This window comes from Zootermopsis nevadensis, unplaced genomic scaffold, assembly GCF_977971745.1.
Source record: "Zootermopsis nevadensis isolate Lab colony 2312 unplaced genomic scaffold, Znev_1.0 Znev_ptg000007l, whole genome shotgun sequence".
NCBI classification, from domain to species: Eukaryota; Metazoa; Arthropoda; class Insecta; order Blattodea; family Termopsidae; genus Zootermopsis; species Zootermopsis nevadensis.
The window spans coordinates 2,075,625-2,102,280 of record NW_028259139.1 but is presented as its reverse complement, the minus strand read 5'-3'; the positions used below and the strand labels follow the sequence as shown (position 1 = coordinate 2,102,280).

Below are 26,656 nucleotides of genomic sequence, written 5' to 3'. Positions count from 1 at the left end.
TGTCGTACTGGTAGTCTAATAATGCAGGCGTTCGTGGAGTCTTGTTCTCTGAATCATTGGCTGAATGTGACAGCGAGATTATACTTGCAGGTTATACTTAACATTCTGTAGGTTGAAGGCATTAGCAGTCATTATGAAAGATTTTTAATAATATTCTGAAATGTGTTCATTTATTAAGTTTTAATGTAATTTTTTGTGGGATTTCGAATATGATTTGGTCTGTTACTTCATAACACAGAAAGAATACTTTGATAAAATATATAATTTTACGCAAGAGATATAAAAGTGGTGGGTTGATGCGCCATTTTGTGATTTGTGGTGGTGATTAATAAGAATGCGATGGACTACGATACCTTGTGGAGAGGGACGAAGGAAATATCTTGAAAGGAAAACTAAGTGGGGATCTGTGCGTAGGTTAATGTGCCGAGAATTTTTATAAGACGTGTATTCGCGCGATTTCAAAGGCAGTATCTGGTTCATCGCACATAGTTTTATTGGATATGTTCTTTCATATATTTACGCAATTGTAGGGCATGGAATTTATTTGTGGATACATATTTATGACCATACATAATTTCGTGCTCTCCATTTCGTGAGACGAAATTTTGTCGTGCCCGACAAATTACGGCGTGCCGTAGGTAATGGATAATATTGAGAACGGTCATAGAAAGATAAGTTGTGGATAAGTGAAGTAGATTGAACTGGTTGAGGACAGGCTTTTGTTTATAGTTACCAGCCTTCAGTTTCCATTATGTCTTGATCAGAAGGCATCAAGTGCGCAGAGTTTCTGTTGTGTTTCATTACCGTTTGCTTCAGGATATAAACATAAGCGGCAGGTCCCGGTTGATAAGCTCAGCTCATTTGTTCCGTACTTGTTGGCTGCTTGCAATCGATAACAGGCTCTTGTGCTCTGATTCTAATTATAAACTGGAACCGAGTGGTTGGAACGTGCTGGAAATCTAAGGAAGGAAATGAATAATTGTTTCTTTGAGATTCATTGTTTACATGAAGAATAGAATCGTAGTAGCAATTGCACAATCCGGCCGTAAATTTTCGTAGCTTTGCAATTCAAGAGCTCCAAATATAAGGTGAAATTGTCTGCCAGCTTAATAAAAGCCACGCCTTGAAGATACAACGTACATTTCTGACCTTGGCGGCACTGGGTGGAGGCGAATGATTGGCAGTGCGCTTTTCCCCTGTGTAAAGAGCCCCAGATAGCGGGGGTGGACCCTAAGCCTCTCTCTGTGGTGACGAATAGAAAAATTACTTTCACCAACTGAACTCGAAGCGCCTATCATTTTAACTCGATTAAGGCAAAAGTTAAATTTGTTGCGGTAAGCACAGCTTCATAAAGACGTATGGAGGAGTAGATGAAAAGTGACTATCATTCTTAACATAGGTACAAGGTGGTAAATGAACAGCTTCACGCTTCGGCCCCATTATTCTCCAACTGAGGATCCCAGGTGGAAGGTTGATGAACTTCAGAGGCTGTTGAGGTCCTGTTGTAAGTTGGTGGTTCCCAAAGTTCGTAACTCAACGGCTTCCTTTCTTAAAGAATGAGAATACACGAATATCCGTCGACGAAATTAGTTTTCTGCCATTTTCACGTTTTCCAGAATACCAACTTCAGCTTGTACTTTTCGGGCGATATTTCAGGAGAATTTTCCTGTCTTCAAGGACATGAAGCGAAGTTCGTTTCCCCCCCCCCCCATCTTTGCAGTTTGAATAAAACAAAATAATTCTGAAAGTAAGTGGAAAATACAATCTTCTGTCAGGTCGCGAACCACAGTTTGGGGATCGCCAGTCTACGCTAGTGGCTTGTGACTGGTTTATTATTGTCACGTGTGTGTTTTCTTTGGACACCGTCCATTGTCTAGAAAAAAAAAAGTACGTTTCGAAATCTGTCTCGAAGTTAAAGCTTCGGTGGTTAGTGACAAGCTTTGTGTAACGGGTTTCACAAAGCACACAGAAAAATATCCAAGCCCTTTCAGTACCTGTATATTTATGTTCCAGACAATGTTGCAGAGGAAATGCCCTCATAAAATTGTGTTGTGGTTAACATGTTTTCAGCCTTGATACCTTCCGATTTATCCTGAGGGACTGAAATTTTTATCCTTATAATTTACATCACTTCTTTATGTTCTCCTTGAACGACTTCTCCGTTCTCTTCTTCTCCTACTTATATCTTCTCTAATACGTGGTTCATTGTGTTCAAATGGGAACTCCAGTTTACAGTTCCGACAATCTCGTTTCACCGCGTTCTTTCTTAATTCCGAAGTTTCTTTTACCAGAATTCGAACTCGGTAAAATTTTGGGTGCTTCGTGGTGTTACGTGTTTCTCCCTCTCTCTTTGTCCTTGCCTGTAATCTGATCACTAGGCGAAGTAGTCGGTTTATACGATAAAGATGTCTGCACAGTTGTTTTGTGAAAATTGTTTAATTCACAAAGCGATAATTATGCTTCCCTCAAAACAAGAGATCCCATTTCATAAACATAATAATAGTACTGATATAATATTATAAAAAGTTTTCATCTCTCTGATGAAGGCAGCAAGTACCTCTGAAACTGGCAAGTTTCTACAAGACTACGGCACAACATTCCAGAAGACAGAGATCTTTGATGTAACTCAACAGATTTTGAACGTCTTGTTTGATGTGATATGTATACGTAATTTTGTAGTAGTGATAAATTTTAATAAGCTGAGTAAATTGTGTCGATAAAGCTTTTGACAAGAGGAAATGTGAAACATCTTTGTGTGAAGTATTTTTTAATGTGCGTTGAGTAGAGTAAATGACACGGCAGCCATTGAATGACTGACCACATCAGCTACAGTGTAGAGGTCGAGCGAGAAATGCTGGCACCTGCGCAAAGGACTCATTTTGGTCGTGTGAGTTGGACTCGTCCAAAGCACGCGCTAGAGGGGTGTCAGCTTCAGTTGGTTTGTAACTCTAGCTATGTTTAGTTCGGTTCGTCACCGCAGCTGAGGCCGTGCGACCCCCTCCCCTACTACCGAACCCCCCCTCTCTCGGCTAACACATCGCGCGTTTAGGTGTCACCATTTCTCGCGTGACCTATACACTATTACAGTTATTTTACAGAATTTATTTAATATGAGAAACAGTTATCTCATGTTACTCCCATCATCGTGCGACAAAGAATACTGGGTCAGGTGTATTCTAAATCGTCACACAAGGTTCGTGTGTTTGTTTCATACTGTAACGACACTGCGTTATTATAGTCCAGAGGCTGAAATGGAACTGATGTAGATGGAAGCATCCTTGGCCTGCTTCAAAGCGTTCCCTTTAATGGCTGAGGAAAGCCGTGGAAACATCTGGTCGGGACTGGAACCGGTTCCCTCGCGAACGAGAGTTAGACGTTTTGCTACCTCGCCCGATTCCCGTTGGACACAGCGTGATTGATGGTTTTGATTTATTGGGAATTTGGCAGTAGGCCCACGTGTGGGATGACTTGAGAACGTCGACAATGACATGTCAGCATGATTGTCTTCTTGGGATATTGCGTCGTGTAGTCTTGATTGAAGTTTACAGACGTTTCAGAGGCGCTTGCTACATCCATCATAAGGGCGACGGAAGAATATTACTCAGAGCTATGGAAGGAAAAGGTCGATGTCTGCATGTTGGAGTGGTTAGCTTAGTTTCGTCGAAAAATAACACCAGTATTGGTATAAATAAACGCATCCCAGTGCTCGAAGTCTTCGCGCTTCGACTTCAAATGATCGTCCTACTTTCTCTCCCCCCCGGAATTCGAGGTGGAGAGCGGGTGGGGCAGCTGACGCCAGGTCGCTGTTAATAAATAGGGCGCCAGGAGGAATTGTAATCACATAAAAGCCGACAGAAATAAGTAGTAAATTAAGGACATTGCAGGATACCGGCGCAACATCCGATATACCAGAATTCCCACTCCCTCCCCGTCATTCCGTCAACGACGCCAGACGTTTGCATTTGACTCAAGCTGTGGAATGCGTGAAAGCACCTGCCACGTGGGCAACGGTCGAGATATTCATAGCCAGGGGATTCGTCGTTGATTGTCAATGACAATTCTGGATTCTAGCGCCTTGGTCCTTGCTGCCTGCATCATCAGGGCGATATTTGTACTCACTGCCATGAAAACATCAAGTCTGACAGTTTATCATCTTTAGTTATGTTTCGTGTTTGTTCAGTAGGTCTTCGTCGCCGTAAATACAATTCTTCACAAATAGATTTCGTAATTTTGCGTGTGCAAGTTTAACAAAAACTTTGAGTAAGATGTATTGGGTTTCTTCATATGAATTTTCGAATTGGTGTTCTGAAAGTAGCAGCCTTTTCTCTTACGGAGTAACCCAGTTCTCAGTTTTCAGTTTTAGAACCAATCCGCGTATTTACGTAGATATATTTTAATTGAAACTGAATATAATGTGAACAAACCAATCGGGCGAATGTGATAAAACAGGAAATTTGGAAGATTACATAATTGGGGTAGCTACAATTGCTATTAACTCTATGGGACATGTAGCACGCACAAGGAAAACAAAACTTTGTTGAGAACCCTGAAGGGGAGAGACAGCCAGAGACGTGGTTGAAGTGAGATGATTATATTAAAACGGAGCATACGGAAGTACGTAGACTGTGAACTGGTTCACTAGGTGATCCAAATGTGGGATTTTATAAACATTTTTTATATTTTCGGATTCCGTAACAACTTGGAATTTGAAGATTGATGTCTTCTGGGTTGTTGCGCTGTGTAGTCTGGTCGATGTTAACCAACGTTTCAGAGGTCATACTGCCTCCATCTTCAGGGCGATGAGTATGAAGATTTCTGTCTTCTGGGTTGTTGCGCTGTGTAGTCTGGTAGATGTCCAGCGATCGCCCTGATGATGGAGGCGGCTGGTTGGTGGACATCTACCAGACTACACGGCGCAACAACCCAGAAGACAGAAATCTTCATACTCATCGCCCTGATGATGGAGGCAGTATGACCTCTGAAACGTTGGTTAACATCTACCAGACTACACGGCGCAACAACCCAGAAGACAGCAATCTTCAGACTCCGCCGTGGAAATCTCAAATCCTACACAGCTTGAAATTTCTTATCATCTAAATATAAATTTGTTTGTACTATGCACGTACTTCGTAATTTAAATTTAGGACTACGACCTTCGTTCTTAAAACGCTCCAGATGTTCGAATATTTTCTGATTTACGTTAAACCGTATTAGTTTCCGTCTTACGGGATCCTAACTGTTGGCATAAAATCAATAAACACTCGTAATTTGATGCCCGAAGCTCACTGAGTGAGACGAGTTATCTGTTACAAATCCACCAAGGAATTCCACTTTACGGTTCAGCCCGCGGAGATGGCCGATTTTCGCATGATTCAGTTTACCGTAACTAAGACTATGCAGCGTCGAATGAGAGGATGATTAATGAGTATAGAATAGGAAAGGATTAGAAAGGAAGCGATCGTGGCCTAATTAAATGCATTATCCTGGCATTTGTCTGGAGGGACTGGCGAAAGCTAGTAAGACCTTTCAGGACAGCTGGTATCCGGGCCGAGATTTGAAACCTGGATCTTTCGAATGCTAAGCTTTAAATCACCACGTTTTGTGATGCAATTTGGAAGATGGCACCGCGGATTGATCTAGCAGGGACATTGCTAAAAAAAATAGCCCATCGGTCTTGGTCGAAAGTCGTGCTTCCATTGTGTCTCGTGGTACCAATAGCTCCTTGGTTATGTTGTTCGTGGGCGGAACAGACCGATTCGGACCGAAGCCTTCTATGTTATGATGTTTTTTTTTTCATATTTGTTGTTACAAACTGCATGGCTTTTGATGAAGATTCGGGCCATGTGTTCTGATAGAGGTTCTCCGACGTTTCAAATGTACTCGCTGTTTTCATTATCATTGCGGTGTTGGCCCCGATGATGGAGGCAGCAATCGCCTTTGAAACGTAGGTAAACACTGTGAGGACGAGGATGATTATGATTGGTTAGAGGGCTTCGAACTCGCTACTCCTGTGTTTTGCGCGACATAAGTTATTATCCATCAGGATTGTCACTCCTTTTCTGTTAACAGAACTTACTTGTCTCAACAACGCCAGTAAGATCTGTTGGCGCGAAAGCCTTCCATCTGTGCAGACCCGTAGAGATACTTGGTTAACGTTCTTGTGATTACAAAAGTTTAAATAAGCAGTTATTACATTTATTCATTTTTGTGGTCGGATCCGAAGATCTTGACTTTTAAAGACACAACGATACAGGATCTCACCAGTTTTTATTTATACTGTGCTGCTAATTTGCTTTATGTTGAATTGGTGTCGATTTTTAAAATATTTTTGTTTGTGGAATTGAGTAAATTTTCTGCCTGATAGAATTAGCACTACACTAAGTGACTACAGACTCAACTACTGTCATGGAAGCTAAAACTTTCTATTGCTTTGTGATTCTTTACTCTTAGAGTGCATAATTTATCTCTGTTGCAGCCCACCAAGCTGAACGTATACAAGAATGACTCGGAGAGCTGGGATTATACAACCCCCAACGTCGGTGAGTGGACAGACAAATTCTATATTTGGAAACTCATCTAAACGACTAGACTACAAACTCAAATGTTGGAATAATCGCGAATTATTGTCGATCTAAACGTATTGATATTCAGTTGTTCGTGTGTGCCCCCCGCCCAGTTCTGTAGTCGGGGCAAATCTGTGCGTCCGAGCTTCGTTAGAAGAAAGAGGACAATCTGATCAGGAACGTAGAAAGGGTAGCAGATGAGCATACGAGGTGCGATCGGAAAGTTTCAAGACTGCGCGTATAAAAAACCCGTACACTTATCTCAGGTATTAAATTCATCCATCACCCTCGAAGTAGTTCCCCTGGGAGTGAACACAACGATCCCAGCGCCCCTGCCAAGCCTGGAAGCATCCCTGGAAATCTTTCTTTGTCAGCCTGTCAAGCACCATCTGCGATTCTGCCTGAATCTCTTCTATCGTCTCAAATCTCCTTCCCTTTAGCTGAATTTTCATCTTTGGGAAGAGGAAGAAGTCACACGGAGCTAAGGAGGGTGCGGGATGACGGCCATGATGTTTGAGGCCAAAAACTGCCGAACTTTGAGGGCGGTGTGCGCTGGCGCGTTGTCATGATGCAGCATCCAGTTGTGGTACTGTAAATATTATTTTTCCTTTGGCCAGAAGCTGGTGACGTAGGCAAAACGCACAGTTCTGCCCCGGTTACAATACGATAATGAAAGTTTTATCTTTGAAACCGATGTCATTCCAAATAATACGTAAAAATTCAGTTCTTATAGTAAAGAACACAACGCGTCTTGATCATAAAAATTAATGAGATGATAATGTTGCGTCATTATTGTGTCGAATATATACTTGCTCAATTTTATCAGTCAAAATCACAATAAAATATTATTATTAAATGTTAAAATATTAAAATATTATTACAATTAACATTTAAATATTTAAAATATATTAAAATGATGCTCTCTATCGAATATTTCGATTTACATTAGAGCATCATCTTTTACACTACATGTTTCGGTTCTGAATGAACCATCTTCAGGTGTATGATCCATATAAACTCAAATGTAATATCCTAAGTGCAATCCTTCGTCAGATGTCCATCAAATATCAGAAAGTTGTACTTTAATATCGCATTCAAGGTCGTTTCGTAAATGTTAATTATAATAATATTTTAACATTTTTAACATTTAATAATAATATTTTTTGTGATTTTACTGATAAAATTGAGCAAGTACATACAAATTAATTTAACCAGTTGATTTTTGAAAATTGTGACCCGTAAATACGGTTAGGGCAAAATGTAGTTAGCGAGTTGCACGCAGGCCAGTCTCGTAGTTTCCTCAAGTGACTGTCCCAGGGACCGAATCCTGGCAAGTGTTTTGGGCTTCCTGTCGTCCTCACTACGTCCTAAAGGTCTCGGACCCGCCCAGCAGATGCCCGGGGTCTCAGTTCCTAGAATCTGGAGGCCATGCCCAAGTTTTCTGGAACGCGTAGACCTCACCCACGTTCCGTATACGCCTTTGAGGCTGCAAAAGCTCAGTGACGGGTTCTGCTTGTGTGCGCGTGTTTTGGTAGTCTGTGCATCTGATTGGCCGTCATCTTCATTTATTGTAGACCTCTCTCTTTCAAAACTAATTACACTACATATATAATTTCCCCTGTTTTGTTAAATAAGGCTCTATACACCATGTCAAAATAGAAATTGCATATGTTAGTGACGCCTGTGTTTGACCTGTGCAAAAGTTTTTGCACGACGAGCAAATAATAATAATTGCATTCAATTCTTTGTTTTGACGTGCTAATTCAACCAATTACAGAGTCGCACGAAACACAAATAAATACAAAGTACATAACACAATAAACATGTGAAAATAAAACTTAGTTTGTATGTGTTGTTTGGAGAAGGTGTCGTCATAGGAGACAATGTTTTTGCCAAAAATGTTTAAAAAGAATTTGCATGTAATTTACAGCAGTGACGCGCCTAGCTAAAGGACTGTGAACGCGGTTGAAAATTCTTTATTCGCCTTTTAGGTACACTAATATCAACTGTGTCCGTGTTGATTATGATGGAAGGAATGTTGAGCCCGATGGCTAGAACGTAATGGGATGGACGGTGATTTAGTAACGAAACAAACTTTCCATTACACGCCGAGAGGAGGAATACAATGTTAGATGTTCAAGGAAGATGCCCTGTGTCCAGATATGACGATGATTATAATAACAGCGAAATAAATTAATAATATATCGCGTTGAGGGAGGAACACAGATTCAGGATGAAGATGGCTTGTTGCGCTGTGTAGTCTGGTCGATGTTTACCAACGTTTCAGAGGCCATACTGCCTCCATCATCAGAGCGATGAGTATGAAGATTTCTGTCTTCTGGGTTGTTGCGCTGTGTAGTCTGGTCGATGTTTACCAACGTTTCAGAGGTCATACTGCCTCCATCATCAGAGTATGAAGATTTCTGTCGTCTGGGTTGTTACGCTGTGTAGTCTGGTCGATGTTTACCGACGTTTCAGAGGTCATACTGCCTCCATCATCAGGGCGATGAAGATTTCCGTCTTCTGGGTTGTTGCGCTGTGTAGTCTGGTCGATGTTTACCAACGTTTCAGAGGTCATACTGCCCCCGTCATCAGAGTATGAAGATTTCTGTCGTCTGGGTTGTTACGCTGTGTAGTCTGGTCTATGTTTACCGACGTTTCAGAGGTCATACTGCCTCCGTCATCAGGACGATGATCTAAAATTACCTTACTTGTGAACCCTTCGAAGGGTGTTTAAATAATAATGAATATCCGGTTCTTTTGTGTAAGAAAAATTACGGTATTAAGAAACTAGTCAGGTGCCTGGTCAGAGGTGAATTATAGTGCCACTTCATCAGGGCCATCGCGTATCTCATGGGGCAGTAACGTATTATTATGAATCCGTGGTGGGTGGAACCCAAGAACCCTGAGAGAAATCTGCTTCAGTACCATTTCGTCCACCACGAATTTGACAACGATACCTCGCTGGTATTTGTCAGAGTTGAGGCACATCTCGTGAGAAATGTCGTCACTGCTTGTCAGTAATGTCTGTGTGAGTTTTACTTATTTTGTGAGATGATGAATTAATTTGAAGATTTTGTTTGTTCCTAAATTTCCGAATCATACGCCATGAAGTTTGTGCATGCATCCACCCACACATTTTGGCTAGGTTAATGGAAGAGTTCTGGAGTTTGTGTTGGAATGTCTTGTGAAATCGCTTGTGATGTTATTTCTTTTGCAACATATTTTTTTCTGTGGTTTTGTAACGTTACATTTTCGACATTTCAAGTAGCGTTTAAGTAATCAAGCTTCAATATAAATATTTAGAATGTAAGATATAAAGCTTGTGGGTTGAAATTTACAAATCATGCCCACGTCTCATGTGTAGCTTACGTGTGTTATATCCGGTTTTTTCTTTCTCGTAGAAATTTATGGTTATTGCTTCATTGTACTTCGCGTACTGATTTCACTTGAGAATTTTGTACTTGTGGCACAGTATATGTTGTGATTAAACTATTAGTTCTTTGCATTTATATCACTTTCCCTCACTTCTATCTCAAGAAAATGACGCGTTTGTATTATTTATTTAGTGTTCTGTCTGACGACAGGTCCATATGAACAGGATCCTTCCATCCTTTTCTCGGACTGGGACCTGTTCATATACGTTCTTGGCAGATGATCCAGAAGTGGTTTGCCATTGCCTTCTTCTGTGTGTGAATGGAGTAATTGTTGGGATGCCACGGAGGAAAACTCCGTGTTGCCTAGACCACGGCCTTGCCCAATACAAGTTATAAATTCGGGCACCGCCGGGAATCGAACCCGAGACCCCAGGATTACAAGGCCAGCGTTCTAACTGCTAGACCACCTCATCTTATTATTATTTAGTGTTCTGTCTGACGACAGGTCCATATGAACAGGATCCTTCCATCCTTTTCTCGGACTGGGACCTGTTCATATACGTTCTTGGCAGATGATCCAGAAGTGGTTTGCCATTGCCTTCTTCTGTGTGTGAATGGAGTAATTGTAGGGATGCCACGGAGAAACCGGGGAAGCCCCGGAGGAAAACTCCGTGTTGCCTGTGGGCTAAATGCGGAGTTATTAGATGTTAAAGTAGGTGGTAGATATTATTACCACCGTGCTTTACAGAGTTAAAAACACAGTCATTTCCTTACATTAGTGATTAAAAGTTATACCATAATGCGTCTCTTCTAAAAAGGTAATTTCTGTTCGAAAATACGAGTGTTTTCGCCTTATGGTTCTGTCCTTTTTAATTATATCTCCAGTATCAGATGGTGTAACCTATTCTACAAACGAGTCTGTGGAGATCGAGTCATGCCATAACGATTCCATTCAGTATATGCCATCTCAAGACCGGCTGTTAGTTTTAATAACAGTTCAGTTTTTATCAGTTGTTCTTTTCTTGGCTAATAAGCAAGCAGTTCAGTGATAAATGTAATAGTTTTGTAAGCGTTATAATAGAAACCGCTACCCTCTGTGGATATGATGCAGAAATGACCGTAATTTATGAAATGATAATCACTGTTCGAAAATTAGAGCATTTAAAAATAAGACTATTTCTTTTTCGTATTCTTGTATACAGGACGTTTCTAATTGTGTGTTATTCATGTTAGGTAAGCTTGGGATCCACATTCTAAATTTATGTTATAACAAATGGACAAAATGTCTTCCGTGGACATAGACTCTTATTTAGAAACACCCTGTATTAGCTGTATACTGCCTTGTGACTCGAACTGTTCTCTTGTCTTCGTAGCACTCGTAATTGACAACTGTTGTCTCACAAATGGCACGTCGTGTGGAGTTCGCCTAACAAAGCAGTTCCATTTTTAAATACAGCGAACAGATTGTCAGTCAGAGTCAGTGCAAGCAAACTTTCACTTTGCGGGGGTGAGTGCTGATTCGAGTTTTAAAAAAAAGATGTCGAAAACTAATCGAAGGAACAAGTCCTGTGCGTGCATATTTATTGGATGGTATCAAAAACTATTTTAAGCCGTCTTATAAATTAGTAAAATAATATCACTTAAGTTAAACAGGTGTCTGACTTTAAAAGCAGTCATGACATGGCGAAGCGAGTTGACTCCTCAAGTCATTGAAGATGGCTGTCTTCTGGGTTGTTGCGCCGTGTAGTCTGGTAGAAGTTTACCGATGTTTCAGAGGTCCTTGCTGCCTCAATCATGAGGTCGAGTAGTCTGGTAGAAGTTTACCGACGTTTCAGAGGTTCTTGCTGCCTCCATCATGAGGTCGAGTAGTCTGGTAGAAGTTTACCGACGTTTCAGAGGTCCTTGCTGTCTCCATCATGATGTCGAGTAGTCTGGTAGAAGTTTACCGACGTTTCAGAGGTCCTTGCTGTCTCCATCATGAGGTCGAGTAGTCTGGTAGAAGTTTACCGACGTTTCAGAGGTTCTTGCTGCCTCCATCATGAGGTCGAGTAGTCTGGTAGAAGTTTACCGACGTTTCAGAGGTCCTTGCTGTCTCCATCATGATGTCGAGTAGTCTGGTAGACGTTTACCGACGTTTCAGAGGTCCTTGCTGCCTCCATCATGAGGTCGAGTAGTCTGGTAGAAGTTTACCGACGTTTCAGAGGTCCTTGCTGCCTCCATCATGAGGTCGAGTTGTCTGGTAGAAGTTTACCGACGTTTCAGAGGTCCTTGCTGCCTCCATCATGATGTCGAGTAGTCTGGTAGAAGTTTACCGACGTTTCAGAGGTCCTTGCTGCCTCCATCATGAGGTCGAGTAGTCTGGTAGAAGTTTGCCGACGTTTCAGAGGTCCTTGCTGCTTCCTTCATGAGGGCGATGAATTCATGAAACATGAGTAAACTTCTACCAGACTACTCGACCTCATGATGGAGGCAGCAAGGACCTCTGAAACGTCGGTAAACTTCTACCAGACTACACGGCGCAACAACCCAGAAGACAGAAATCCTCAGACTCGCAGCTGTGAAAACCAAATCCTCAAGTCATTATTTCGAAAAACGACCCTTTTGCGTTGTAACAGCCTCAAGACACATTTGCTGATGTGCAGGGACCGGGTGTTTGTTTGTTGTTTTTGACAATACGTAATTCTGTATGTTGTTTGATAGTCCTGGTGTCGTATCCTTCCTCACTTTGTTCCTGAGCTGAAATTCGAATCCGGAATATTACGATGACGAATCACGAGAACAAACGTTCGTTGAACGCGTTGTTTTGTGGGAATCGTTTTTTGAATTGGACTCGTGGGGGGGGGGGGGGGTTTAAACAAAAGTTGCGAATGCCTGTCTATTTGATTTGAACTGAAGCTGGCAACTCTCCCTTTCGTTCAGTTGGCCAGCGTCAGTAGCATTGAGGAATGGACTGCGATACACTTGGTGGGGTGGCTGACTGCCCTTGCACTTTGTGGGAGTGAAACAACTTTTGGGAGTACCAGCGAAGGTTTTTTGAGTTGGCAGTTAAATTTGCATTTGTTCTAGCTAGGAATAGCAATTGTTTACCTTAGCCGCCAAGAACAGTTGGGGGTCATTACTAAACGTATGTGGGCATTGATAGACTTTTGAGCTCTACCGGTGGTTCCCCAAGTTGATTTGCTGAATTTTTGAATTTTTGTGATTCCTTACGACCACCTGTTATAAATCCTAAAATTGTTTCTTGCCTCTAAAAAAAATTTAAACTCGCGTTTCACTTTTGCCCGATCGAAAGGCTTTTTGTTTGTACAAATGATGAAACTTGGGAGACATTGTTGGATGAGAGGATAATATTAAAAAAGAATCTTAGGGAAATGATGTTTGAGGATAGGGCTTTCCCTTGGGATGCGGACTCGGGGTAGATCATCCTACGCAGAGCCTTCCAGTTACGGTGACTATCAACAAAGGTAGCTTTTCGAATCTTAGGGTAATTAAGTCGTATTAACATTGGTTTGTGGCGGAAACTCAGATAGTTGGACTATTAACGATTTCAATTTAGCGTTGAATTAGCCAAATAATTTGAATTTTCGAGGGTGTTTGACAACAGGGCGCGTGGAAGAATATTTGGACCTAAGAGGGATGAAGTTACGGGAGACTGAAGAGAATTGCGTAATAATGAGCTCCATAAGTTGTACTCTACGCAGAATATTACTAGGCTGATAAGATTATTGAGTAAATAGAACTGAAACATACTGAAGATGAGGCCTGTGTATTGTCGAAACATGTTATTGATTAATGGGATAACGAGATGATAAAGTTGCGTCATATTGTGATAAATATATATTTGTTTAAATCTTGTCAGTCTAATCACAATAAAATTCCTATTAAATATTAAAATATTATCATAATTAACATTTAAATATTTAAAATATATTAAATGATATTCTCTATCGAAATGTTCGATTTACATTAGAATATCACTTTTTTTACACGACATGTTTCAGTTCTAAAAGAACCATCTTCAGGTGTATAAAATTATATAAACTTAAATATAATTTAATGTAAATCGAACATTTCGATAGAGAATATCATTTAATATATTTTAAATATTTAAATGTTAATTATAGTAATATTTTAATATTTAATAGGAATTTTATTGTGATTAGACTGACAAGATTTAAACAAATAATGGGATAATGTAATATTAAAATATTATAAAACATGTGTAGACGGTGTTAAACCCATATTGTATTTAGGCAAGCTTGGCGTTGTTACCGTGAGCCACGAAATTTTCACCTCATACTATAATTACAGCCATAATGAGATAAATAATTGTTTGTATTATTTTCTGCTCTCTCTCAGTTTTAATTTTCTTCATTATTATTTGGATACTGTGAAATAATTACATATAAAATATGAATAATTATCTTAAAGTTTTAATGGTTACACATAGTTAATAAATGTTATTATTTATTTAAATTAATGAATATATTTGAAATAAATGACATAATAATAAATATTGATAATTATAAACATCAAATAGAACATTTCTCGGTTGGGGTCGATTTGTAAGAAGTTGTCGCGGCCAATCAATGCAATAAACCATCAACCCCCCCCCAAAAAAAAAAAAATAGGGTGTGCCGCGAGTGTAGAAAGGTTGCCCAACACTGGTCTAGCGGAAATAGACAGTGCCTTAAAATTAGTCACGAGTTTTCTCAGGCGGTCGTCTATACTCCATAATGTGACTACCCACGTTGAGTAAACCTGTACCAGATATGTATACAGTAAACCCCCACAAGTTGGACACTCCTATATCTTGGACACCCTTTTTGTTGCAAGTTTGTAAGTTCATGCACTTGGCTTCAATGCTTTTTTTTCCCCAGGGAAATGTTTACATTTGCATATTTTGTTGTTTTGAATTTCCGACTGATAAATGCCTTCTGTCTGGAAGATTTAATTCAACATTATCTTGATGACGAAGACTTTTTTGCAATAATAATAATAATAATAATAATCTATTGTACCTTTAAATAGTATCGTGGCGCGGGCATTTGAAATTGCTCTCGTAATTGCAGAATTTGCATCTCAGATCGCTTCAGCTTCAGTAAAGGCGTCGTTGAAGCCACTGAGCTAATACAAACGACCGACGTTGTGATGTTTGTTACGCTTTTCGGAGCATTGGTAGTTGTGAGATCGCACTGGCTCAAACTGTTGTGGCTCTCTCTCTCGGTAGGGTCGGGTCGAACCCTCCGGGCTCCGGTTGTCATGGATCGATTTAGCAACGACCGGAGCGCTTACCCCCCACCCTCCTCTTCTCACATCTCCGGGACATGAGGACAGCTCATCTGACATCCTGCCGTACCTCACTGTTTTCTCTTCCCTTCTTTGTGAGGTCTCGGACAGATTATTTTTTTGGGGTTTTGTCATTAAAATATCTCAGGATAATATTAATATGGATCTTAGCGGGATTTTTTTAAGTGTGAACACGATTATTAATATTCGTATGTTGGTCCAAGTTTCGAATTAGCCCGGACTGACGTTTTTCTCATATCTTCGAAGTAGATGGTAACATATTATGTTAAAATAGGTACGACAGCCATTCTTCGTGTCCTTATCAGTATACTGCCATCTTGTTAAATTCTGTATGACGTACAAACAGTATTTTGGAAGGCGGCGTATATTACCAACGATGAGCTTCGGGTTCCATAAAACCAGTGGTTCTCTTGGCCAGGTGAATAACTCGGGGAAGATTCTGTACTGTGTAGGTAAAGGTGCCATATGAAGTTCCCTCTGCGTTGTTTAAAGATGCAACAGTTTATTATAATTGCAGAGTTCTCGAAGGCGTCAAACTAAGACCGTGTATGTGGAACTAGTAATTCAATCAACGCAGGGATGTCCTGTGCTGGTATTAGCACAGTGTTTGTCGTGATTTTCTTCGGAATCGCAAACTTTAATCTCCTCCTGAGCCAAAACTACCTTTCGCGTTGGACCCACGGGCCATGAACCCGATCCTGGCACTGTTTTTGAAAAATTTAGGTTTCTTTAACAAGACAGCGTGTTTCAAAAGTAGATTTACAACTTAAGGGTGAGATATTGGTGAACTGATAGGAAAAACATATAATTTCAGGGGTCAGTATGACCTCTGCAACGTTGGTAAACATCGACCAGACTACACAGCGCAACAACCCAGAAGACAGAAATCTTCATATTCATCGCCCTGATGACGGAGGCAGTATGACCTCTGAAACGTTGGTTAACATCGACCAGACTAGACAGCGCAACAACCCAGAAGACAGAAATCTTCAAATAACAAATTACCGCTTTACTCGTACATGTTCAAATATGTTACTTAAATATACACAAACTACTATAGAATTACGTGTCGTATATAAAGTTGTTACCGCAACAGGTATCTGACAATTTATAGCTGGAAAACTTGATTTAAAGGGAATCTGTACGTATCGTATTAGACGAGATACGAATCACGATTTCGTTTTCCAAATCTTTCGAAATAAATACATAGATTAGCTTGCAATAGCCGCAGTGTAAGACTGTAATCTTGAGACTTGCGGGGTGAAGGAGGAAATATATTGCCTGCCTTTAACGCTACGGACTTCCTGCATTCCTTGCAAGTCTCAAGATTACAGTCGCGTACTATATAAGCAACATATAATTTCGCATGCTTAGTTACAAGTCAGTCGGGGCTAGATGGCTTCCTCGCCTTTATATTGTAATTTTCTGTGAGGAATACGTACAAACCGTCTCTTCTCGTCAAAAGATGGTGTCGAGGTGCTTAATTCCAGGTGCAGCTTTGTACTTCTGTCGGAAGACTCTTCATTCCTCTTGGAACGAGAATATATAAAAGTTGCCATATCTTGTTCTGATATAACTGTTGATAGAACGTGTCCAAAATTTCATATTCTAGTCCTTCGTGGGTTGTGAAAACCTCGCAATGTTGTAGGTGGATACGTTTCGGACGCCCTACTGCCTCACTCTTCGTGGTACAAGTAGCATTTGAGGTCGTATATTCCTCCAAAAACGTTGGTAACTGTCCACAAGACTGCATCGCAATCGAGATTGTCATAATTTAAGCTAATACCGCACTCTAAACCTCGTGTCATATGTAGATTATTGGACTGAGTTTTGACAAGTGGTTCGCATCTCCGACATGAAACATCGTTGCAAGACCTGGCAAAGGAATAAGTTCCCTGCAGGCGTCACAAAACAGTGGAGTAACAGAACATTTCCTATGTACGAGGTGCGATCGAAAGGTTTCCAGACTGCACCTATAAAAACCCGTACACTTATCTCAGGTATTAAATTCATCCATCACCCTCGAAGTAGTTCCCCTGGGAGTGAACACAACGATCCCAGCGCCGCTGCCAAGCCTGGAAATCTTTCTTTGTCAGCCTGTCAAGCACCATCTGCGATTCTGCCTGAATCTCTTCTATCGCCTCAAATCTCCTTCCCTTTAGCTGAATTTTCATCTTTGGGAAGAGGAAGAAGTCACACGGAGCTTAGAAAGGAAGTTGGGGTCGGTTCTTGCAAGATCTTTGAGCTCCTGACAAACGAGAAGTCGATTTTGCTTCTGGTCCTCAGACAGGATGCGTCGCATGTGGAGTTCTTCCTTTAGAATCAGCTGACAGGTCCCATAGTCTATCCCAACAATGTCGCACAAGTCGTTGATGGTACGACGTCGATCTTCGTGAATGGCCTGCCGAATCTTCGTAACATTTTCGGGCGTTGTGCTCGAAGATGGTCGTCCAGGACGCTCGTCATCATCGACAGAGGTTCGGCCATTTTTAAAACGTGAATGCCACACAAAAGTTTGTGCACGACCCATTGGGGACTCCCCAAATGCTTGCTTTAGCATTTCATAGGTTTCCGTAGCCGTTTTGGCGAGTCTTTGGCAAAATTTGATGCACACGCCATTCCGAAATCGCAGGAGGGTCGGTGTAATGCACTACCAAAACGCCCGTAACTAAGAAACAAATGCTAATTCGATGATGTCGGCTGGCACACTGATTCACTATGAATGTAGGCCGCACCCCCTAGCGGCAGAAGCTACATCCGGTTCGCCCGCTATTGACACAGTCTAGAAACTTTCCGATCGCACCTCGTATAATAACAAGTTTCTCCTAGGCGCCCGCGACGCTTGATTCAAGGTCACCCATGTTATAGAGGCCGCTGCCCACGCCAGTTGTGCAGAAACTCTGCAGGTGCGAACATGGCGTATTCGCGAGCAGAACGTGCTAATTCTCGACAATTACTTATCATTTGCTGCTGGTACTCAAGTATTTAGAAATGGTAGTCATGACGAAGTACCGAGTAAGACAAACAATCAGGGAGAAATTCACCCTGATGATGGAGGCAGCAAGGACCTCTGAAACTTCGGTGAACTTCTACCAGACTACACGGCGCAAGAACTCGGAAGAGATCCATCTTCGGACTCACCGCCGTGTATCAAATCATATAACGCTGTTAGGCATTGCATCCGCTGCAACATAGGTTATGTGGCATTCATATTATTTATCATTAGAAGAATCTAAATGTGTTTGCTTTTTAAACTTTTTAAAACACTCCAGTAGCAGAGAATACGTGTTTCTTCTTTATTTTGAACTTCATCAAGGTTTAGCATAAACCGTTGATTTCTCGTCCCTGACGAGCAAATGTTGTGGCTGGCGAGAAGAAAGCAATCAATGTATGCGAACATCTGTTGAATCCTGAGCAGTCGTTTACATCGTGCACTAACCATTTGAAATTGGTCATAAAATACGTGGATACAAGAATAGAGAAGATGTTTTCCCCTGAAATACGTAACGTGGAAGGTTTTGTGATTTGTTTTATACAGGTTTTTAGAGACAAGTGCGTATAAAATACTTCATTAACACGTGGGCGGCCAGAACACCACGTGTGTTTTTCCGTATTTGTTAACATTAAAAATTGTTAAGATATTGATCAGATTCATCTGGCTTGCGATAGGGTCCTGTGATATGTTCTTGTTAACACGTTAATGAACCTCCGGGTTGCATAAAAAGTGGAAATGTTTTGTTTTTCTTGACTAACTAAGCGACTAATTAGCTTCTGAAGAAAGATTTCTCCTTTGAATTAGGCAGTTGTCAGTGCCATAGTAGAATAGAATGAAAGTCCATGAAGTCTCCCTGAAATCATCCTGAAAAACTGTCGGTGTTGTGATCTGGGGGTGCGGTGGAGGTTAAGATCTGTTCATATGCAACAGTTTAGTGCATAGAGAAGTCTGTGTCTTAAGATTTGTGTCTTCGTTCAACACATGTTCGAATATACCCCGTGGTGCAGTTCGAATTTACAATGACAGTGCCTGATTTGATGTTTGTGATGTGTTGGTCTCTGGGTTGTCGAGCTGTGAACCCGTAGGTAGACACCACCGTTTCGGAGGGACATTCTGTATCCATCTTCAGACTGCCATTACCTTGGTTAGATTGGGACCAAGGTAAGCGTGGTAACAAGATTGGAAAGGTGTACTCTTTGGAGTACACTGGCATTCCAGAGGGGCTACTCGCTCCACATAACGTCAGTCAATAATGTTATCCTAGACCATTATTGTTCAACCGATGGCAGCTTCGGTTTCCATACACCATTCACAATAATTAACGAATTATGTAGAAGAAATATAATTTTTTTACATTTTTGTGTTTAACTTCTTCCTCGGAAACAAGTTCTGTTTTAAAATATTGTTGCCAATTGAATTATTCCACAACTCGTTGTTTTTCCTGCAGACTAGATTGTAGGCTTCACACTGTACACGGACGCTGGACCAGTTGCGGGCTATCTACGGGGAACACATTGAAAACTGCTCACAGTGTCCACAGCGACTGGATTAATAGAAATATTTTATGTCTTTACGAAGGACATACAACTTGTGTATTCGTCGTTCAAGATCGACTAAATATTACCTGATTTTTACAGTTCTGAGGATATAAGGTATATGTTTATTGGGTGTTTAAAAATTCGTGATGGACTATAATTGTGTTAAATCACTTCAAACAGTGAACATGATAACCTTCAGAGAAAATGTAGGGCAGCATTTCTCCTTGAGAGGGAGTGTGGGAGTTGTTCTTTGTTGGATAGAAGACATGTGTTTTGCTTGATGTGTTGGAGATAGGAGATGCATTTCTGGGCTTAGGAGAGTTGCTAATTACTTTTGTGTTCTGGAGGGGGTGCAAGTTGTCACTCATGTTCTGGAAGAGAGGTAGATAATGCCACACTTCATAAAGTTATGTGCATCCGTTCGTGTTCATCTTTTTTGCACTGGAGGTGGTTTAAGTGCGTCCTGGGTGAAAAGACAGGAATTCAAAGTATGCAACATGTGATACAGTGTACTTGACGTTTCAGGAGTCGACTACAGGTGATCAGTTGACGTTGTAGCGACATTTATTATTGGTTGGTGGAAATAGTTAGGGTGGAATCCAGGGTCTTGTTGAACACCAGGTCGCTGAAGTGGCCAGGCAATTGGTGTTGTGCACTATGCTTATGTTCCGCTTGCGGTTACTTCCTTTCTCGTAGCAGGTGTCGCTATATTCAGGTCAGATGTAGATTTTGTTGACCAGTAAAAAAGTCATTGTCACCAACCATTAAAGAATTTGATACCTGGTACAGTTTGGAGTGAAGGTTACTCTCAGAAATATATATATATATATATAATGAATCAGCTGTTAAATATACAATATGAGTTGTACAGGGGAGTGTAACATTTTTTTGGTGCGTGCAGGAATGGATGCAAGAATTTTTTTCATGTAAGTTTGTACACAAATGTTGATGAAATAGTTGATTAAAGGAGTTCTAGAGATGTGAGGTTGATGCAAGATCCATTTTATATTACTCAAAGGGACAACAGACCTATTACGGGTTAGATGCTTATTGATATTCTTGATGATGATGGGTATAAATTGAAGATATTTCAAGTTAAAGCAGGTAATAGAATGTGTAGTGATGAGAAGTGAATGACATGGTCTCATAAATTAATGTAAGGACTTTTAGTAACACCATTATCATCTTTGTTTATATTTAATTTTATTTATACACAAGTTACACTGCTATGGAACTCTTTAAACACAACACAGTACTGTGAAACTGCCTTCTGCGTCTTATGTCTTGCAATTGAGGACTCTTTCCAGGTACTTTACTTTGAATAGAGGGAGAGAGGAAAACTCAGGGGAATGAACCCATGCACCACTACCACCACCACCACCACCACCACCACTACATTACACATCGCTAGCTCATACAAGAGAGCACCACATTGGTTGTTGTCAAGACATTGCACAACAGAACACAAGACACTTCAAGACAATACACTGAAACTGCATGAACCAGCATCTTGAAGAGGAGGCGGGTTCAGTCAGGAGTCGACTGACTGTTGTGAATGTTTGCAGGGAGGAGGTGACTCGGTGGGAGCCATTGTCTTCACGGTGACATACTTCAAGGTGAACGTGACCAGGAGGTATGTACAATTGAGCTTGCTGTGGGACCACTGCAAGAGGAAACGACATCGTGGAGTGGAGGTGGTGGGGTAGTGGTGCTTCTGCCCGCCCATTACGCTAAGCTAACGGTCTGCTTCTGTGAATACCAGATCATCTGTTCCTGTCAGATGCCATCCCTTAAACAATGAACTTTTTTGTTTTGTTTTTGTTTCTGATCTGGATTCCTTTATTTCAGACCTAACATTGTGATTGAGTGGTTACCACTCCTGCTTCATATTTGGAAGGTCCCAGGTAAAAGTCTCAGCCCAGACAAGACTATTATGAGGTTTTCATGGTTTTTCTCAGGCAGAAGTTGGGACTATACATAAAATTAGGCTATTATTGCTTTCTTCCTCATCCTTTCGTTTTAATATTTATTAAACACCCTGTTATTCAATGTTGTGTAACTTAAGCATTTGAAAATGTGTAATTAAATACACCAGGAATTAGTCACTCAGACATTTGAAGACATTGTTGTTTATACCACCGTGACCCTCCTCTATCCAGAATGTAGGCCTTATGAAGTGTTTTCCGTTCATGTATTTTAAATATGGGGACAGCTCTGTTTGTTATAAGTAACTCAGGTTGGTGGTGGTGGTGGTGACTATTTATTTTCCTGGCATGTTAGAAAATTGTATCATATCAACATGGTGTCATTATGCAAGATTTGAGGTTTTCACAGCGGTGAGTATGAAGATTTCTGTCTTCGGGGTTGTTGCCCTGTGTAGTCTGGTCGATGTTAACCAACGTTTCAGAGGTCATACTGCCTCCGTCATCAGGGGGATGAATCACAGTATGACCTCTGAAACGTTGGTAAACATCTACCAGACTACACAGCGCAACGACCCAGAAGACAGAAATCTTTGTACTCACCGCCCTGATGATGGAGACAGTATGACCTCTGAAACGTTGGTAAACATCTACCAGACTACACAGCGCAACGACCCAGAAGACAGAAATCTTCGTGGTGTCATTACCTGAAAATGGAAATGTTGAGTCCTGACAAGCCTTCGTTAAATTGTCAGTATTCACAACTTTTATTCTGCCAGATTCTTTTCTCTCTTTAATGTAGTCATTGTTTGATGATCCTTACAATTCTGTGATTTCAAGTTTTGAACACACTTTTACAGTTAAGAGAGTTACTTGTTTCAAGTGTTGAACCCTAGGGACTGTCCCAAAAGTTTTCCTCACTCCCAATAATTTAAACACAATCTTCGGCAACTTCAATAGAAGCTTTGTGTTATGATTTCGATCTGAGTATCGGGTTTACTCTATTACTAAAATTTGCAAGCCATTAGAAGATCTGTCAAGATTTTGATGTCAAATATGACTGCTTTTTGTCTCAGGAAACTTGTTAGAAAGGCCATGTCATTAAGGTTCCTTCATTACCAGTTTCTTAATCCAATTATTCCAATTTGCTATCCTCCAGGTGATTGTATGCTAATGATCTTTTAAAAAATTGACACTTTTTAAGGAGGCATTTTGTGCTCAAATTAAAAAATACTGGTATAGTAAACATTATATTTGTATGTATGTCTTTTGAGGTTTATAATGAAAACTTGCCAACCATTGCAGATGGACACATGGGTGGTTGTGGTGAAATATTGTCCTTCCATCAAAGTGGTCTATACAATTCTCTGCATTTCTCATCTGTCCCTTCTGTCATGTATTTCCCATATCATTCTCCTTGATCTTATTATCCTCACAGTGTGTAGGTATTCCTACAAGGCTTGTGTTGAGTATTCTTTTCTGTTGTTGAAAGTATTGATGCGGCTGTATGCAAAAATGATGGCTATAATTAATCAAGAAAAGAATTCAAGCCAACGAGCTCAGTCCTCAAAAAGTGTCTGTCATTAGTGTATCAGCACGGCGACTCATTGCGCTGATTATGGATCAAGGACCTCTGAAACATTGGTAAACTTCTACCAGACTACATGGCGCTACAACCCAGTTTGGACTCACTTTTAAGCTGTTTGATATGCCCTTCCATTATGTTTTACTTACAATCTGCAGCCTGTTTAATGGCTTGAATTTGACTGTTTCGCTGTTTAAAACACTGCCAGATTGTCCTTGCCCCAAAATTGAACAAAGTAATGCATGATTACTGCTTCACTTAGGAAGACTGAAAAAAAAAAATATATATATATATATATATATATATATATATATATATATATATAGGTCATGCATTTATTTTTCGTATGCCTAGGAAATTTGTTCTTTGGGTGTCTAATAAATTAATAGTATTTTTATGAAGACTGAGGAACTGGTATGTAAAATGTTAAGCAAATGCGTATTTTTTGCTCTCATAATGGATATCCACCTAATAACAGCAGAATATGTATTTCTTATGGTAGTAATATATTTCTTTACATTATATGTCATTCTCTATTTATATTTACATATTTTAATTATGAAGGCCCTTATCATTAGATTTAAGGACTCATGCTGTGAGTTCTGCATGTGGGTTATGCAGAGAACTTTATAGGAATTGTGAAATTACATTTCGAAAGCAAGGGGATTCTCTGTATGTAAGCAGTTTAATCCCTCGTGTCGTAATATTGAACGTGACTTGTGGGCGCAGTGAAAGGCCAGATATCTCCCCACAGCTCTGAAACTCTGGTCTGATGTTTTCCAGGTAGTCTTAGCCATTGTCTAAAAGTGTTGTAATGCTGAAGACAATGTGTTCTGATAACAGAAATTCAATTCTGAAGAGGATAAAAACACACAAATAAATTCTCCCCATTGTTTGAAGGCAGAATGCCTTTTCAGTATTATGATCTACATTTCCATTTCTGGTCCCATTGTAGATATGCAATTAGAGAATGTATGTTTCTGTTGCTTTCTTACTAAGCAAGTTCAGAGATTGATACAGTGTCTTTATGTTCCTCGTTTGTTATTGTGTCTGAAGGTAAAAATATTGCATTAATTATTTTTGAGAATGCAAGTGTAAGCTCTTCCTTCTCTTTTAAAGAAAGCCATATCTGAGCCTTAGAATATATTTTCACTGGGGCTGTAGCACATTACACATTTTTCAGGGTTGTGGCCTTTAATTCTGTCATCTTCTCGCCAAAACAGTTTTGATATTGGTGACATTCTTCTGTTGTGCCTAGTTTCTGAGCAACATAAGACATTTTTACTAGTACTCTAACCCAGAACACATCTTGGTACCGTTCTAACATACTTAAATTCCAAGCTACAGAAGGAATTTTCACTGGGACTTCAACTCAGGACAGTTTTTTGGGGGTTGTGGCCCATGTTCCTGTAATCAAACAAACAACTTTGGTCTTGCCATCATTCTTTCATTTTGCTCAGTTTCTGAAATAAAGGAACCACCCTTGCAGGACTCGAACCCAGGATACTTTGAGTTTTCACCTTACTAAAATTAAAATCTCTTTCTAGTTTCAAGGCATAAGCATGCCAAGTTTGGGGCAAATTGGTTTATACATTCTTAAGTAATAGCAGAACCTGCCACAGTTTGTTGTTGGCAAGGAAAGGGTTTGCTATTTAGTCCATCAGTGTTTTATCAGTTATTAAAGTATAATCAATTGTCTGTGGGGTTCTTGAACAGGTTTGAAGTCTAGAACATTTCTTGATATGATGCTGTCAGTGTTAATGGAATTTCATGTAGAATTCTACATTTGGTCATTTAAAAGGTGTGCCATTTGTTTACAAAGTTCACAACGTATATAATTGGCCACGTTTTTCATGTGTATGTTTCTGAAGTTAAATTTAATTTTTTTTGTGCACATTAATGCACATGTCCCATGGAATGTTTCCATTGCCATGGACGAGTATTTGGAAACATTGCCTCAGTACTCCGTCTTTGTGATTGTGTGTTTGTGAACTGGTTTTCATTGTGTTTTAGGCATTAAACAAGACTCATCAGGCTCTGGTCGACCTGCCCCCCTTTTGCAGGAACCTAGATATGGGGCCGGCCCTCAACCCTATCGTAAGTAATAGGTTGGATTCATGTTCAGTGTAGTTGGAAGCTTGAAGCATCTTCTCATGACATATCACGTCACTGACCACTCTAGTGGTTAACGTACAAGCCTGGCATTAAAAAGCGTCCTAGGTTAGATCCCAGCCATTGTAACTAATAATAATAAGTAAAGTTTGTCCCGCCACGTGCCATACAGGTGCTTGGGGTGAGTGGAGGTATAGCTCCTCTCTTTCCACTAGATGGGGGTGAGTGGTTAGCATCACGCCCCGGTCGTGCTTTACCCCCGGGAAAGGACCCCAGTAGAGGAGGTTGGGTGGGCCCCAGAGCCGGTCTGGACACAGAGGCTAGAGGAAAAATCCTCTGCCCCCGTCGGGGATCGAACCCCGGTCGTCCAGCCCGTAGCTAGTCACTATACTGACTGAGCTATCCCGGCTCTTAACTAATAATAATAATGATGAAAAAGTGTCATTATCGTAATAACCGGGTGCTTGAAAGTGGAAGTATATCAAAAGTTTTTAACCTCAGCTGCACAATTTTTTATGCCATGCTATTGTACAGCTCAGCAGTTGAATCACTTATGTTATGTGTACTGGCATATCATTTTAATGAATATATCTACCATATGTCATATAACTTTTTGGAGCCAGTGTTATGCCCCCCTCCCTCCCACAATTCAAAACAATATTTACAGTTATGGGCCTGTGTGATATATATGACACTAAACTACAGAATTTACTTGAAATTAAAATAGGTCCTCACTGCCAGGGTTTTGCTTGACCAGTAGACTGATTCAGGTTGTCATGAGATTACCTGTTGTGTCAAAAAGTTAATCACTGTCCTTAGAAGGAAATATTACATTTACACATATTTACCACTGATTGAAATATAAAATATGAAAGGAAATTACATTTAAATTTGGAAAACGCTTAAAACACAAATGAACCAGTTATTCATATATACACTTTACAAAGAAAACTACATTTACAAGTGGAAAACATATTCCCGATGACAACGATTCAAAATGGAGACAGATTCTTGAGGTTATAAAAATGTTCTTGCAGAAGTATTCCATGGATAAGACCTCTGATGGTGAGGAAGAAGTTGTAAGACCTTGCGGGTTTATCGTTGCTTGTTCATTTACATATATAAAAGTTAATTAAATATACACAAACTCTAAAATACTATTCATAAAATCGACCATGAAACTTGAAATTCCTTAACTGTAGCATCCAAAATAGAGATAGTTATTTTGCCAGCCAAGAATTAAATTGGGGGTAT

The 26,656-nt window shown here is 40.3% G+C and overlaps 1 protein-coding gene across 3 annotated transcripts in view; it reads left to right on the top strand.

Moving 5' to 3' along the window:
- The window catches only part of sm (heterogeneous nuclear ribonucleoprotein L), a 124,786-nt gene that overhangs the window by 81,270 nt on the left and 16,860 nt on the right, over window positions 1-26,656 (top strand). For 2 of the 3 annotated variants that reach the window (XM_087343931.1, XM_087343932.1), the window contains exons 6-7: window positions 6,476-6,539; window positions 25,304-25,387. In XM_087343931.1, the coding sequence (XP_087200057.1) occupies window positions 6,476-6,539; window positions 25,304-25,387 (148 nt within the window). The remainder of the gene's footprint in view (window positions 1-6,475; window positions 6,540-25,303; window positions 25,388-26,656) is intronic. The other variant, XM_087343933.1, reaches the window with a different exon arrangement.